This window comes from Paramisgurnus dabryanus, chromosome 10, assembly GCF_030506205.2.
Source record: "Paramisgurnus dabryanus chromosome 10, PD_genome_1.1, whole genome shotgun sequence".
Taxonomy (NCBI): Eukaryota; Metazoa; Chordata; class Actinopteri; order Cypriniformes; family Cobitidae; genus Paramisgurnus; species Paramisgurnus dabryanus.
In genome coordinates this window covers 9,469,727-9,486,929 of record NC_133346.1, presented here as the reverse complement: position 1 = coordinate 9,486,929, position 17,203 = coordinate 9,469,727, and the positions used below count along the sequence as shown (strand labels likewise).

Below are 17,203 nucleotides of genomic sequence, written 5' to 3'. Positions count from 1 at the left end.
GTTCTGTGCGCTCCTAAAAGATTATTCACACATCAATCGCAGCGCACATTTTACATAGTCCTTTACACCAGAGTTATTAATAAAAGATCTAAACATGCTGTTATTGTCTCTTAGATTTGCATACAATAGAAGTGTAAATCCACGAAGGATATGGCATTACCTGATTGGCTCTTTCCAAATCTGTCATCACCGCTTCAATCTCATTGGCCCTGAAAAAGAAACCATGCATTACTAATGCAGACTTGAGGGAACTGGTAGCGCGGGTTTGTTGCAGTAAAACGCAATGATGCAACATAACGCAATGCAATAAAAATGGGTCACGTAAGGAATGGACCAGGTGGATGGGAACACTTCGCATCGACATAAAACGGGTAATCAGCACGCCGTCTCATTTTCGTGCCGCGTGCATGCATATGCAATAATGATTGCGTTGCGTATCATGGGGATGTGTTCGTGAGAGCATTTATCATGAGAGCATCTGGGTTTCAGCGCGATAGTCTGTGTGTGTGTGTAGAGATCTGCCGTTTCAGTTGGACTTCCATAACCCCGGCATGCATGTAAACACTTGCACACTCACCCGTATGCACACAAGCCAGCACACACAAGCCATTAAGCCCTCTCAGTTTCAAAGTAATCCGTTGGCCTGTGAGCTGTGTAGGCCAGCAGTGGGTTGACGGCTCAGCCACATACACAAGCCCAGGTTAAAACAGAGAGATTACACTAATATAGGCCTCAGACTCCTTTTAATGCACGCTAATCTGATATTATATTCTCAATTCTGTAGCGTGAAGCTCAGCAAATGGCACGGCTTAGGTGTGTTAACATGACTGTCCTGCTTTTAATAAAGGTTAACGGCACTTTATGTCCCCTTTAAACATTTAACTCAAATTAGTATTCTGATATTAACTCTTTCCCCGCCAGCATTAAAAAAAAGTTGCCAGCCACAAATTTTGAGCAAAAATAGAAGTTCAATTCAGAGAGATGATCAAAACATATACTGAGTTTGATGTGAGGGGTTGCTTCCGGGTTGTAGAAGTTGGGTAAGTGCGCCATCTGGTGGATAATAGCGGAAATACGGACTGCCGGAAAAACTCGTCATTGGCAGGGAAGCGTTTTCTTTTAATTGATGAGTTAACTCATCAATGGCGGGGAAAGAGTTAAAACTCTGAGGAAGTAGGTAAAGATCACCCATTGTTTAAACTGATGCTGGTTAAAATCGCCTTTATGCCCATTTGCCACTTATTATTATTGATCTAATCCCTGAGGAATAGGATAGAAATTGTTAATGGAAAAGAAGAACAAGTTTTCAGTGGACAAAAATACCTCCTAGACTAAAGGGCGATTTATAGTCGTCCGTAGGTTCTACGCCGTAGCTACGCGCCTTACGCGCACCTTGCAAAAATGTTAACAGCGCGTCAGATCTACGCGGACTGCAAGCGCTGTGATTGGTCCACCAGAACCCCTCCCGTCAGGTAAAAAAACTGCATCATAGGTATTTCCGTTTGTGACTGTGAAAACAAAGAAGAACCAAGTTGAGGAGTGATTTAACTCAAACTGCATCAAAAGTCGCTGTTTATTTACTTCCATCATTGCTGGTCTTCTCAAATTATACACAACAAGTTGCTGTTTCTTCTTCGTTTGTTGGTTAACTTGCCAAGCTTCTTCTTCTCTGACAATCGCGCTGCTACTGTGGTTACACGCGTGGATACTGCCTACCAGCGGTCGCGCGTGTGTTTGCACGTCGACGCGGACGACGACGCAAAAGTATAAATGAAAACTGACGCGGAACCTACGATGTCGCTGCTACGCCGTAGGACCTACGCACGACTATAACGAGCCCTTTAGATACAATAATGTGTCATTGCATGTGTTAACCGTTTACCTTCACAAAATCCATTTCTGTTGGATTTTGCCCCACCTTGTTCGCCATGAACCCATTTACATTTTAAAGACCTGATTTTGTTTGCAAGTTTCACTTAAATATGAATTTAGGGCGGGACATATTGAGTGGCTCCTCCTCTTTAAAAAAAAGTCATTCGCATGGCCTTGCAGTCTGGAATTTGAAAAGAAGCTGAAGTGCAGAATGATGTCATAAAAATTGTAACTCCATATTGGCGGCAGTGAGAAACTGTACGTTTTAAATGCTTACTAAATGCAAATTTTGTTAATGTTTTATAACACACTAGTTATGTCTACAATTCATACTTAAAGGGAAAATTTTTTTTTTGATGTCATGTGGACTTTAAGTGCAAAAGCTAAAACGCACGGCCAAATCTGAAGTGAAGTCAAATTTACCCAACACATAATCTTTTGAGCGAGTGAAACTTGTTAGCCCACATACCGAGCCCTTAATCTGATAAAAGCACTCACATTATTTCTATCACCCACTGTACTCTCCTCTCGAACGTTTCTCCCATTGACATTTCTGACCATGTGACTGAAAACTGAGAGGAGTCAAGCACAGCTGAAATTAATTCTACAGAGAAGCTTATTAGAGCCGATGTGGTTTAATGATTTAGATGAGCTTAACTACACTCTGTGCCCATTTTTTAGTGTACGACTCTGGTGTCTTGTGGGCGCTTTTGAGTTTGAGGTGAATTGTGATTGAAAGAGTGCTTCGTGTAAAATACCGTAATGTTTTAAACCATCACTTTTCAAATATTTATTAAAAATGAAGATCACAAATATGTGCCCATCTCTTTTTTAAACCGGATAGTCTGTTGTAGTTAAATATGAAACATTAAATACTGTTAGATCAGCGCAGATTTGAGAATTATGGAATATAATACGCATTTAAATCTAAAGAGTACAGATCAGAGGTTTATTTTGCATTAACAGTGTTATGATCTCTTGTCATGGCACAGAATAGCAAAAATACAATCCCTCTTAAATACAGTCCAAATAGGCACTCACATTCTCTCTCTTTCTCTCATACACACACACACACACACACACACACACACACACACACACACACACACACACACACACACACACACACACACACACACACACAAGTTAACCTGCATAACCTTATCTCCTCTCTTTTTTTCTCTAATGTTCACTTCATCCATCGTGGGCCCCACTGTAAAAACACATTAATGAGGGGCTTTTAAAGGGGCCACACTCTACACTTCTGTAACATTTCATTTCTTTTCTTAGGTCAAGCGTTTTTGCACCAATAACAGTCATAATTCAGTTACACAACCAGATTAAACAATGTCTGCTACCGTACCTTTAAGATTTATTTGTAAATTTGTTCTTCTGTTATTCCTGTTGCTGAACAATGAATGGTCATTATTATAAACGTAGGTGGTCATTTGCAGACCCTTACCCTGGTCGAAACAATTATTTTTACATTTTTTGTGCTAATTTCAGACACTGTCAAAGAAATGGTCACAAAATGGTTCCTAGCTGTCACTGGGCCGTACCCTTTCAAAAGGTACACCTTTGCACCTAAAGACAGGGTTGGTTCCTACACCTTAGTTAACTTCAAAAACAAGGACCTTTTGAGGACTTTCCAGGTCCAATAACTTTAAAATTCAAGTACTAAATGTGGGGAAACATTTCAAGTAAGAGCAAGGTTACATCGTGTTACCTTTTAAGATACATTGTTACAGTTCCCTTTCGAGGGAACTCGCGCTGCGTCACTGCGGTGACACTTTGGGGACGCCTCCAGGGGTAAGTGCGTCTGAATGTGTATATCAAATTCAACCAATGGTGAAGCTTAAAGACAAAGACAGGGTGACGCAAGAGCCATGAAGTATATCGTTATCTGAAATATTGCCAAAGACGGCGTTACAGGGACGCAGGAAGTATGGCAAGGGAGAAGCAGCGTCTCGTTCCCTTCTCAAGAAACAACAGTTATATACGTAACCAGAGACGTTTTCATGTGTCAAACACAACTATGCAAAAAAGCATTTTGGTATGAATCAACATTCGCATACAGAAGATATAAGCATTTAAAGGGAACAGTTTAGCATGCGTGCTTAAAAGTCTAGAATTTTTATGATATTATTCTTCACTACATAGGGAATAATATGGATTTTTTATTCATATCTATATCTATAAAATAAATTCAAACACTTTCTATGACCTTTATCTATGTATGTATATTATAAAAAACTTTCCAGGACCTTGAATTTTTTCCCACAGATTCACAAACTTTCAAGGTTTTCAAGGACCCGTGGGAACCCTGTAAAGAGGACATAGTACCTCAGAGATTTATACTGGTACCAAAGAGTGCATATTAGGACCTCAAATGTAACAAATCTATACGTATCTGTACCTATATTGTACATATTAGGACCTTTTTAAAGGGTATTGGTCACAGGTGACAGCTTGGGAACATTTTTGGACCATTTCTGACAGTGGATAAACATCTGCAAAACTGATTTAAAGATAGCAAAATGAGTTAAACAGAGCTTTGCTTTTTTGATAGCTGAAAGCATGATCAAATTAGCCAAAATATGTAACAATAACTTAGTTTTACCATATAAAAAAAAAACGGTGAGCAAAATTCAGTTTTTATGCTTTAAAGAGGAAAAGATGAGGACGATAACAGCGATGACAGAAAGTTACGCTTCACTCCCATCTGAACAAAACCAGCATGTTCTTCATCATTTCAAACCCGGGGGACAGAGGTTATCTGCGAGAGCATTTATAAGGATTATTTCATCGTCTACACACGAACATGTTACTGTACGATGTGGGAAAGTGGAAAAAACAACAATGTGAATGTAATCCAGTAACATATAAACACATCTTCTTTTGTTATTGCATGAGCTACCGCTGATAAATAGACTCGGAGCGAATTAAACGCTTATTGAATTTGATTATTGTGTTTGTTCGACTCAGCCCTTGATAGATTATGAGAACCAGCTGCTTTGATTTTGACCTTTTTCATCCAGTACGCAAGGTCCAGGTTACATGAATCCTCTGGCTGTAATTCAACTCTTTCAGGCATTTCTCTCTCTCTCTCCTATTTCGCCTTAACTCACTCTCGCTCTCCCTCCCCAGTGTCTTTGTTTCTGTTGCGGCTCAAATCCCCCTGGGCTGGTACGACATTTCACAGATTTAGCCCATTAGATTTCCATTTTGCTCTCTTTTTCGGTTTGGCCCCTATCTTGGGGAACCAGTATGGGCTTTATCATGCCATGTTTTTTTTGTTCTTCCATCCTCTCTTAACCTTTTGAAGGCTAGGGTGGTAAGAAAACCCTCGGGGTATGATTTTTTTCTCTCGTTGAGTGTCTGACCTCCAGGAACAAAACTGATTTAAAAAGCTTGTTTTGAATTGTGTCGCTCCTCGTACTGCTAACTCTCAAAACCGCAAACAACAAATGATATTGAATCAATTTTTTCTCTGGTTTGGGTCAAATATAAACATTTTATAGGTTTGTTTTCAACCAATTGGTTTTGTAAAATATAAATATATTTTTACAAAACCATTGCTAAATGTTTTGATCATGCGAGTTTGCATTTACATAAGACATTTTTTTTAAGGGTTTCATATGAACACAGCTGGGTTGTAATATATCTGTGTATACATTTGTACAATACATTGGAAAATATCACCGAACAATGTAAGAGCTTCTGGGACGGTGAAATGTCTTCCTTGACACAGATGAAATGTTTTCTTTGCGCTCAGCCGGCGAGAGCAGATCTGTGCCGATAAATCAGGTGGGTTGGATGAGGTCCTTTGTGTTCGCCGCAGTAATTCAAAACCTGCCAGGCTGATGAGAGTACAGACAAATGGATCAGACAGAACAAAAATCCACCCTCCGAAATGTCACACAACCGAAAGTGCAGCCGAGACCCTGTCAAGCAAACATGCTAGATGTGAAGGCGAAGAGGTGCGAGACGTTCTGACGCTGCGCTTCTGCCAGGTTTGAGAATCAAACCATGCTGTTTATCTCAGTCAGTGCGTGTGACATCACAAAACACACAGACAGAGGATCTAAAGGTACAATCGCAGGCATATGAGTGAATGCAGCTGCGACCAAATCCGTAGGGACCGCCATATTGCCGGGAGCTGTTGAAATTCATGTGCAATGCAAAACCCCGGCTGCACCGGTTTCCTGGGCAAGTATACTTCTCTATGGTTTTCAATGACACAAATGCATCGCCCGCAAAACCAACAAACAAAAATCCAGCGTTTCTCTCTCACACATGCACACAACCCCACCTAAAGACACACAAACTCTATCCGACATCCCATATACACACACGAGCACAATTCTGCAAGGCCTCACACACTGCTGCTATTTCCGTACGCTCCCCATCCACTGCCCATTTGTCTCGTAAAGGACACAGCGCAAAACCAAACCTGCCACTTTCAGCGCAGGAGAAACAACTTTAATTGCATGTTGTTCCCTTCCCATTCAGTCAGGGAGAAACCAGAGAGAGTTTAACCACGCTGGGAACAAGCACAACAGGCCACACAGCATGACAAACTCGAGCCCGGGCCCTACACCGCTATAACTGCTTGAGGTAATAAACTCACCTTATTTTGGCATCTGTTTACAACTAAATTGTTGTGTTAAGTGCGAAAATCTTAGTTAATAACAAAAACCTTGCATTTAAGATGAACATTTTGAGGCAATATGTAAGAAAATGTTGTGTTAAAAACAAAAAACGTTGTCAGAGCCGATTTCGCAGTGGGCAGCGCTCCGACATGTGGTGCTTTCGTACTTTCGGCAACCCGAGTTCGATTCCCGGCTCGTGGTCATTTGCCAATCTCATACCCCTCTCTTCTCCCTGTGCTTTCCTGTCCTCCCTTAATCAGTGTCAAAATAAAGGCAAAATGGCCAAAAAAAAAAAAAAAAAAAAAAAATGTTAGGTTAAAAACAAAAATGTTGTGTTAAACACAAAAACATAGGGTTAAAATACAAAAAACTTTGGTTAAAAACAAAAACGTTGGGTTAAAAATAAAAATGTTGGGTTAAAAATAAAAACGTTGTGTTAAAAATAAAAACGTTGTGTTAAAAATAAAAACGTTGTGTTAAAAATAAAAACGTTGTGTTAAATACAAAAATTTTGCGTTAAATACAAAAAACGTTGCCTAAATACAAAAATGTTGGGTTAAAAATAAAAACGTTGTGTTAAATACAAAAATTTTGCGTTAAATACAAAAAACGTTGCCTAAATACAAAAATGTTGGGTTAAAAATAAAAACGTTGCGTTAAATACAAAAATGTTGCGTTAAAAACAAAACATTGGGTTAAAAATAAAAACGTTGCCTTAAATACAAAAATGTTGCGTTAAAAACAAAAACGTTGGGTTAAAAATAAAAACGTTGCATTAAATACAAAAACTTTGCGTTAAAAAAGTTTAAATACAAAATACTTGGAATTAAATTAAGAATACACTCAGTTGGGCAGTTTAATTAATTCAGTTAAAAACAAATACATTTAGTTAGTTAGTTAAGTGTGCAGTTGTTCCCACATTGAAGAAGTTAAGATGAATAGAAATTGTTACTTCAAAATAAATGTATGCATCCAGCAGATGCTTTTATCTGAACAATTTAATGCTATATATTTCTTTTCTCAGTATGTGTGTACCCTAGGAATCGAAACCATGACTTTACCAATTGTGCTAAAAAAATCACAATAGCACAAATATTGCCTTTTTTGTTCTACAAATGAATCTTGCCAAAACAGAAATAGTTGCGTATCAGCGTTGGCCTTGGTGTGGCGTGTGTTTGAGCAGACATGCAGGGGCCGATGCCCTCGTCTGTGCCAAATGTAGTTACTGTAGCTGGCGGGACATTAATGAGGAGGTCCTGAGACGAGACTTTGAGCTTGAAAACAAAAAGGAACCGGATTAAAATTTCAGCACAACACAGAGCCCTGGGAGAGAGAGAACAAGATAGATGGCTAGGACGACAGACACCTCACGGGCCTGTGAGGAAGGCGGACATTCCACCGTGAACATGTCTGTGAGAGGAGGTGGAGGAGGGGAGGCCACGAGGGGAGGGGGGAGAGAGAGAGAGAGAGAGAGAGAGAGAGAGAGAGAGAGAGGTCGCATACAAACGGTAAAGCGAATTGAAGCATTCCATTAATACGCTTGGCTGAACCCTGCTCCTCTTTTCACCCTGAACTCAAGAAACACACAAACTCTCTGCAGCTGATACCATCCTTCCTTTAGACTGAAGTAAGAGAAAGAGAGACAGAGATAAAGAGAGAGAGAGAATGAGAGAGAGTGAGAGAGTGAGAGAGAGAGAGAGAGAGAGAGAGAGGGAGAGAGGGAGAGAGGGAGGACGGGAGGGTGAGACCACAGGACAGGATATGGGAAGACAAAAATAGGGATAATGTTAATGATGAGTTAAAGAAAACAAAACGTTAAAATAACGTCAGAAAAACGCATTCCTAAAACCTGAAACTTATTCGGATCAATAGTTTATAAATAATGACACACATCAATATTGATCATATTCAAATCTACTATCCCGGTATAATATGCAGAATAATTCATTTGTTGTTATAAAGTGTACACACATGGCCCTGATTGGCTATCAAAATACTGCTATTTGACAATCGTCAAGCTGTCAACATTAGTTCAACCAATAACGTGTGTTTGGAGGCGGGACTGACCTATTGCAGACAAATTAAAGACGAGGAAGTGTTTACGAATAATGTGTAAAAATGTGATCGAAAAACATGAAACAGCATTCACAAAAATGTATTAAATTTCGATAAAAATAAGCAAAATGGTACTTACAATCAACAAATCATGCACATTAGCATTACGGAAATTAAGCATGGGTTTTTTTTAAGTAAAAGAGTAGCAACCATGGTTTTGGTTTTATTTGTAGTAAAGCCATGATAAATTTTCATAATTTTTTATTGGGTAGTACCGAATACATTTATTAACAATCAATACTGATTTTATGTCAATTTTAAAAAACGCACAGTATTTTAGTCAATGATCACAACAGCAAGCATCTCCGTATAGGGTGAAGATCAATCAATTTTATGGATTGCACATTCATAATTGCTCTGCTACCCGACTGATGTGAGAAAAACATTGGCCTACATCAAAGACAGAACAACACTTCCTTACTTGTTAGCTTATTATCAGAGCTCAGTGGAGCGTAACACGTTTTTATGTTTGTCTAACTATTTAATACTCGAATATCTCAGCATCCATCCCATTGAGATCCACCTACTGCCACTGCAGATGAACTGAGCTATTGGAGCATATAAAAGCCCGAGGCCAGGAAAGAGCTCTCAGATGGGTGGAGAATTCCTTTACCCCTTCACCAAAGACACACGATCACGTAACCTCATTAAGTCAGCAGAAAGACAAAGACGACCTCTCGTATTATCAACGTTTGTGCTTGTTTTCTGAAGTACAGCTCTGTGTTAAAAAGGTGTAGCCTTATAAAGTGCCCAGTGATTCGGTGAGTGTGCATATATTTAGCAGTGGTCTGACAGCGTGAACTAATAAAAATGTTTGTTATATTCTTTTGCTTTAATTAATAATAAATAAATGTTTACATATTTATGAAAAAAGTACATTTTATGCATTTGACAGATGCTGTGATGCAAAGCAACTTACTGTACATTCACACCGCCACAGGCGAGAGTGACAAAAAAAACGCTTGAATGCATTCTCTGTAATCCTTTTCCGCCTTCCGATTGGTTGCTGCCGAACGTTTCCGCATTTCGATTGGTTGCCGCCCAACCGTGTCATAGCTCATTACCATAAAGTTGACCTGATTTCAACTATCCTTGACACTCACATCGTCCTGCTTGTTGCACAAGCTCGCCGCCGGCTCTCATTGAAAATAAATTACTTCCGGCCACTTTGGCGCTCTCGCCGTTGGCGCTGTATTACTGTATGTGTTCCCTGTGAATCGAACCCTCAACCTTTGCGCTGCTTATGTAATGCTTTATCTATTGAGCTACAGGAACATCAAGCAAAAGATCATTACAAATCTGATCTTTTGGTAAGGGAACGTAAAAGGTCAACAATGCAACGCTCTATAGACGGTTTCATCGGGCGCACGTGCGGTGACGCGATAACTGTCTGATCCAAACTTTATTCCGGTTTCTGTTTGTTTAACGGTCTGACTAGTAAAACTGAACTCTTAAACAAATACCTCGTCGAAAATAACAAATGTTTGGGGTTCCTATGTAATCTACGTGTTGTTTATTTTGCCTGTTATATAAATAAACTACTTTAAAAGGACTTTGTTGTTATTTATTCTTCGCAGAGTTTACCGAAATTTACGTGATGACCACGAAAACCGCGTGTTTATGTTGCTACTGCTGAAACCGTCTTTAGACTATTTTGCACTTCCTGTAGTTTTTAAGTTTTTTAGTTCACATTTATTTTACATTTTTATTCAGTTCTAAATTTTTTGCTGGTTGTATTTTTTTTCTAATATTAAAGGCGGGGTGCATGATCTCTGAAAGCCAATGTTGACATTTGAAATCACCTAAACAAACACGCCCCTACCCCAAAAGTATATGGACCTTCTTTAATAGACCCGCCCCACACATACGCAACCCAGACAACGATGTCGGTTAGTAGACACGCCCTTACTGCTGATTGGCTACAAGTGTGTTTTGGTACTCGGCCCGACCCCCTTTTCCGAAGTGTTTTTCAAAAACGTGCACCCCGCCTTTAATTAATATTAATATTTTGTTCAGTGTTAAAAAACTAAAACAGGAAGTGCTTCTGGACCAGCGTTGCTCATGTTGCTCACCGCTCTGGTGACGAAAGTCCTGCCTTCCAGTTAAAAGAACCAATCATCAATCGACAAAGACTGACGATTCTTTGGGGAAGGGGCTCTGTACAGAGGCGCTTGCCAACCTGTACATATGTGCAGTAGCTGAAACAACATCGAAAAAGATGCTTTTTAGCGCTTAAGAAGCAAGTTATGATACAGTTATGTCAGAAATATGTTCTTTAATTGTGATTTTAAAGATATCTGTCTTTCTTCATTTAAGTAGATAAGACGGTAATCTGGCATGATTGAAAAAACTTCCTGGGGCATTGGAAACATGGCCACCTAGTAGTGCGACTTCCTTAAAGGGAATTTTAATCGAATTGGCTTCACACTTAAAATTTTTCCTACACTTTAACTTACTAAGTTAAGGCTTTTTAACCTGTTTTTATAAGTTATAGCAACTCATCCTTAGTCATTATTCAGAAAAGCAATTTAAAATGACTTGCACAATCAATTTGATTCAACTTAAAAATGTAAGGCAGCAAAAAAGTACAGTGTGCATTGCGATTGCCACTTCCTAGACAAAAAATAACACGCATAACATTTCTAACAGTAGCTTTTGGATCAAACCAACACTAATGAAAGAAACCTGGAGTGTCAAGTTGAAGAATTGGTAAGGCGTCCAATGGAGTGGAAACATTTTACCTGCCACATTCAGTGCAACGATTCCCCGGAGAACCCGGGACGGGAAGAAGGCCAACATTACACAATGTCAAGATGTGTTTTTCTCTGTATGTGAGTGTGTGTGTACTTGTTTGCATTTGTAAACTACCATATACATCTCTATGATCTTTAATGGACAACTTGTGATCTTCCTGTCCGACCCCATGTCCAAAGTGCCAAAGAAACATGGGTTATTACACTTCAAACATGTAAAAAAATTGGGAGTCCTGGCCTGGCAGGATTTGGGTTTGAATTGCAGGTATTACATTACGCCACTCCCACAACACAGGACTGCGTCGAAACAGCCCGCAGCGAGCTCGCTTTGCAACAGGATGCATTCCTCAGTGACAGCGAGACAAGGAAATTGCCACCTAACCCCGACCACATGACAGGGAGTCGAGTGAGGAACGCACACATGCAGACAGACAAATACACACGCGTGACCCAGATCGAAGCAGACACGCACGTCTGTACAAGATGTGAACGAACAAAAGCCGCATTTGTGCACGTTTGCATCATTGTGCATTAAGATGCGTTGCTCACTGCAAAATGTCAGTCGATGATATGAATACCACCGATGGCTCACTCGGAGGGTCCATGGGGGTTGCGAGGTTCCGTATCAAGCATTATTCTGCGTTGTGCAACCATAAAAGCAGCATGGGCGGGTCATGCAATGAAGCCTATTGAATATCAGATTTTCCATGAATGAAGGTGTGATTTCACCACGCCGTGTTTTCCCCCATAATCAAACCTGTCTGCAGAAGGATTATGAGCTGTTTTGGTGCGGATCAAAGGGGCGTGAGCGCGCGTCTGTCTGTGTCTGCACAGGCACGCGATTGTGCGAGGCTCTGTGCGCAAAGTTGAGACGGAGACAGTTGAGGAAATGCAGAAGAGGGAATTTGAGACGCTAATCCTTGCTGAATTACTTACTTTGCTGTGGATTCTTCATCGTATTTTGTCTTCAGCTGGTGGAGTTCTGCCTGAGTTGCTTCAAGTGCTGTGGAAGATACGAAGGATCTGTGTCAATCTCCTGTATGTCATTTCAGAAACACCTCCGTCATTACACATATGGATGTGAGCGAGGCCTGGTTTATAAATTTGCACAAACCTGTTTGTAAATTTAGTTTTAGATCCAAGTTGTCCGTCCTGCTGTCCTGAATCTGCTGTGGCTGACTGTGATTCAAACAGCAGAGAAGAGCACAGGTTAACTTCATAACAAACGTTTATTGGTGTACAGACACGATAGCCATGTTGATACGATGGCTGTGTTGTCCCAACATAGCTGGCACATTGATATTATGGGAAAAAATAGATACACTGATAGTATATAACTACTCTGACAGGTGAGATCCAATGGGGGAATGTAACCAAAGATATCGGATATAACAAGATTGGGCACTGCTATTAGTACGAATACAACACTTAAATATGGCCGCTCTGCAACAAAACTGCGTCTTTCCTCCTTAAAAATATAATTACCTGAATCGTCAAAATGCTAAATTAAGATCGTTTGGGGGGGTCGAATCGAGATCACGATCTTTTAACGATTAATCGTGCAGCTCTACAAAGTAGATTAGGAAAACTAGGATTCCGTGTATTCAACGCAACGCCATTGTTGTTTACAATGTGTGTAATGGTGCGCTGTGATTTGTTGAGCGGATTTATTGCATTCTGCAGAAAAGGAGGACCGGCGTTTAACGCGTTTTGGGAAAAAGGGAGAAAAGATGACAGAATAACACGGCGGATATTGGATTTTGCGTAAAATTAAGAATTTACTTTTTAATACTGACCTGATACAATGTGCAGTAGCTAAAACAAAATAGCTACAGTTGATGTCAGGCTTGATACAATACTGATTTTGGCGGTAACTCATTTTAAAAAAAAAATGGCGTTTAGCGCGTTTTGGAACCAAACTCTTCATATGATGCCCAAAAAAAGTCTACAACTTACAGTTTATTTGTGACCCTGGACCACAAAACCTGTGTTAAGTCGCAGGGGTATATTCGTAGCAATAGCCAAAAATACATTGTATGAGTCAAAATTATTGATTTTTTTATGCCAAAATGATGATGTTAAAGGTATAGCGGAGGATTTTCTCGAATTTTTGAAAAGAACCGCCTTCTCCACGTTTTTAAAAAATGCAATTGCACAACACTCCTGATTGACAACTAGGAGGACCAATAGTGTTAATGATCCATCCGGAAATAGAAAATCCTCTGCAATACCTTTAAGTAAAGATCATGTTTCATGAAGATATTGTAAATTGTAAATTTTCTACTGTACAAATATCAAAAATATTTATTATTCGTAATATGTATTGCTAATGACTTCATTTGGACACTTTCAAAGAAGATTTTCTCAATATTTTGATTTATTTGCACCCTCAGATTCCAGATATTGTCCTATCAAACCATACATCAATAGATGGATTTCAGTCATGTGACCTTTTACGTCATGCCGCCATCTTGAGGACCTACAGCGTACCAGTAGGTTATTTACAAGCATTGGCTACCTTGCTACGATTTACGGATTTCTTATCTTTTACTGTCTATGATTCTTACGAATACAGTAAAGGGCTACGAAAGACAACATGTCGCATCTCGACTGTCATGAAAATAAACGCTACTTTAAAAAAATATATCTTGGTTAGGGTGTGATGCCTACTCGATCCCTGATGCGTTCTTCCAGCCGCTGTCCGCTGCTACCGAACTACCACTATTTTACAACATAAGAAGGCGTGACACAACATGAAACTTTGCTCGAAGTATCACCTGGATCTCTACACATGAACGCGAGCATTGAGAACATTGTTTGTGTACACGGAGTTTACTAAAAAGAAAGGTTTTGTACAACTGACTTTGGCTGTAATGATGTCCGCTCGTCATCTCTGCCAGACATAAATAATCGATTTCCGAATGCGAATGAATGAATCTCATATGAGGCTCCTTTTTCAACTAGAAGGTCAATATTGTTTTTCACTTGCGACAAAACAACGAATTATCCGGGCATTTTTATGGAACTATGCTTTAGGAGATATCAATCTTTACACTCCTCCCTCCTTACGTCGCAATTGGAGATCGATACATCTTGACTGGGAAGATGGCGGGGAGCGGACGCCAAATCATCCAAAGTCAGTTGTTCAAAACCTTCTTTTTAGTTAACTCTGTGTTCACAAACAATGTTCTCAATGCTTGAGTTCACATGTAGAGACACAGGCGATACTTCGAGCAAAATATCATGTTGTGTTGAGCCTTCTTAGTGTTGTTAAAATAGCGATTTTGATGCTCACAGCATATTGAAGGCATAGCTTGTAGTTCTTTTGCGACCACTTCAGGTCCTCAAAATGGCGGAAGACAAGTGAGCGACGTCAGGTGATATCCATGTATAGAAAGCTTATTTATTCAGCTTTCATATAATGTATAAATCTCAATTTCAAAAAATGTACCCTTATGACCCTTTATGAAAGGCACTATAAAACCAATACATGCTGTAGGATCCTAAATATTTCAATAATTCAAAAATGTATATAAATTTCTATATTTTATATAGAAACCTGCATACTGTATGATGGTCAAGCGGTCTTGAATTTAGTGTAGACTTTGTTTAGTTAAAGAGCAATTATCTTAGTTTTGAAACCCAGACTACAAATCCATAACCTAATCATGATGACTAATGCATTATGGGATGTGGGCAGTATAAAGGGATCGAACGGATATGCACAGGGAAGGCTAACCTCTCCTTGTCTGCATAGTTGTTAGGAAGGTCTTCCCCTTTACAGTTTCTCTCTCCTTCATCATCTTCCTCTATTCGCTCCTGCTTCTCATCAGCAGGTTCCTCTGTGTTCTTGGCCTGCAGAGAACGTTCATACTGCTCCAGCTTCTCCTTAAGTGCTTTAATAGTGACTTCTGTACGAGAAAAAGAGAAAGAGAGAGAGACCTCAGTTAATATCAAGGTTAGAGAGACCTCAGTCAATATTAAATATATCAAGGTTATATTTTCACAGAATGTTCAACAATCAACAAACATTGTGTAGTTTTTTATGTGTACAAAACAATAAATATAAAAATACCTTGGTTTTCATAGACTGGGTCATTTATATTATTACCTATTTATGGAAAGTCACTATTATGGCCAAAAAACAAATGTATGTGTGTATGTTTACATGCCTGTACACACACAGACACATAAATGTCCCTGATAGAGCTTTTTATTCTTCCCGTCTCTAGCGCAGCCATCTGCGCTGATTTAAACTCCAGCACTTCAGAGCTGACACATAATCAATGAACGACGGTCCCACAAGAGCCCTTTACACCCTTAAATGCTAAACTGGACTTTAAACACTACAGGATCGCCGACCTGAAAAAAAACAGCGTGTACGAAGTGGAAGGATTACATGGCGGACCCCTCGAATGAAAACACACCTGCACGTGTGCTTGAAAAAACGCTGTAACAGGCTCGGGAGGGACGGATAAAATATTGCTGTTATTGAAGAGAATCGATTGGGGGAATTCCACGGACTGTGACATTGACTCGTTTTGTGTGTTATAAATGTGTCTGGCTGAAACGGCAGTGGGACATAAATAGATCAGGTCAGATGACTACTGCTCATTTGGACAAAAATAGGGTTTGTCTATGTGGGCACACTTAGGTGTCCTGCCAACGTGACATATGCACAGCTCATTACATTTCCCAGGTACGAATGAATCAAGTATTTTTCAAGGAAATGTGAAATAGCCTTAGCAAAGCATTTAACTTGTGTAATGCAATATGTTTCTGAGTGAAATGTAATATTTAGCAGGGTGTAATGTAGGAAGGGCCTAGATTTTATCTAACAGGATTTGAAGAGGGCTGAGAAAGTTATTAAACTTTTGATGAAAGATTATGATTTTTTTCTCTTATCCCAGTTTAAAATGCAGAGACAATTTTGGGCTGATTTACCCAAAACTTTGGTTGGCGAGTGGCTCAAAACAGCAGCACTGACTCAACCAATGGCATGAGTTTGGTGTGGGGCTACATGTTTGTCCAAGCAATGGTTGACAGGAAGTGTATGGTATTTGTTTGAAATGTAACTAGGCAGAAAGTACTTTATATACTGCTTTGAAAATATAAAATACAAGATGATATAAATCGGTCATTTAAAGCAGTGTTAAAAAGTCACAGGTTGTTACCTTGGTTTTTAACCTCTGCGATTTCCCGCTCGTACTCTTGTAGTGTGTCTTTAAGCCTCTGATTTTCTGTCTCCAAGTCATGCATCTTCCGGACGGTCACCTGAAGCTGCTGCGCTGCATCCAGAGCCGAGACAGGATCTTAAAAAAAAACCCATACACATACGGGTCAGAACATCGGGTGAAAGGTTTGATTCACAATCCCTGTATGAAGATCAGTGTGGGCCGGACTCTGTGAGAAATGCCTAAAAGTGTTTTTGCATTTTTGCGGACTGCCAACCGCAGCTAAAAATGTTAACAAGAATAACAAACCAAGCAAAAACACACCAATAAATCCAAACCAAGCCCCAGCACCTCAGTATCGCTCAGCACCGTATAAACGAAACCACGCTAGCAATAACTTTACAAAAACTGATGTGTTGACGTTAATCTTGGACACACAGTAGTTTTGTACATAAAGTATACAACAGTAACACTGTGGATCAAATATCAACACACAAAATTTTCCCAACCACATTGTGAAAAGTAGACTATAATATGATTAGATAATATTTTTCTCTTCCCATCCGGTCTTGTTAATGTCAGCAGAAAAAAAGCTTTGTAGAGGCAGAAACGGTTATTAAATTTTAACTAATAAAAC

The 17,203-nt window shown here is 39.5% G+C and overlaps 1 protein-coding gene across 4 annotated transcripts in view; it reads right to left on the bottom strand.

Annotated features, from left to right (window-relative positions):
- Positions 1-17,203, bottom strand: part of cux1a (cut-like homeobox 1a) — a 123,802-nt gene that overhangs the window by 35,760 nt on the left and 70,839 nt on the right. For all 4 annotated transcript variants that reach the window (XM_065259867.2, XM_065259877.2, XM_065259871.2 and 1 more), the window contains exons 5-9: positions 16,567-16,704; positions 15,132-15,303; positions 12,507-12,571; positions 12,329-12,395; positions 161-209 (exon numbers count right to left, since the gene is read on the bottom strand). In XM_065259867.2, the coding sequence (XP_065115939.1) occupies positions 161-209; positions 12,329-12,395; positions 12,507-12,571; positions 15,132-15,303; positions 16,567-16,704 (491 nt within the window). The remainder of the gene's footprint in view (positions 1-160; positions 210-12,328; positions 12,396-12,506; positions 12,572-15,131; positions 15,304-16,566; positions 16,705-17,203) is intronic.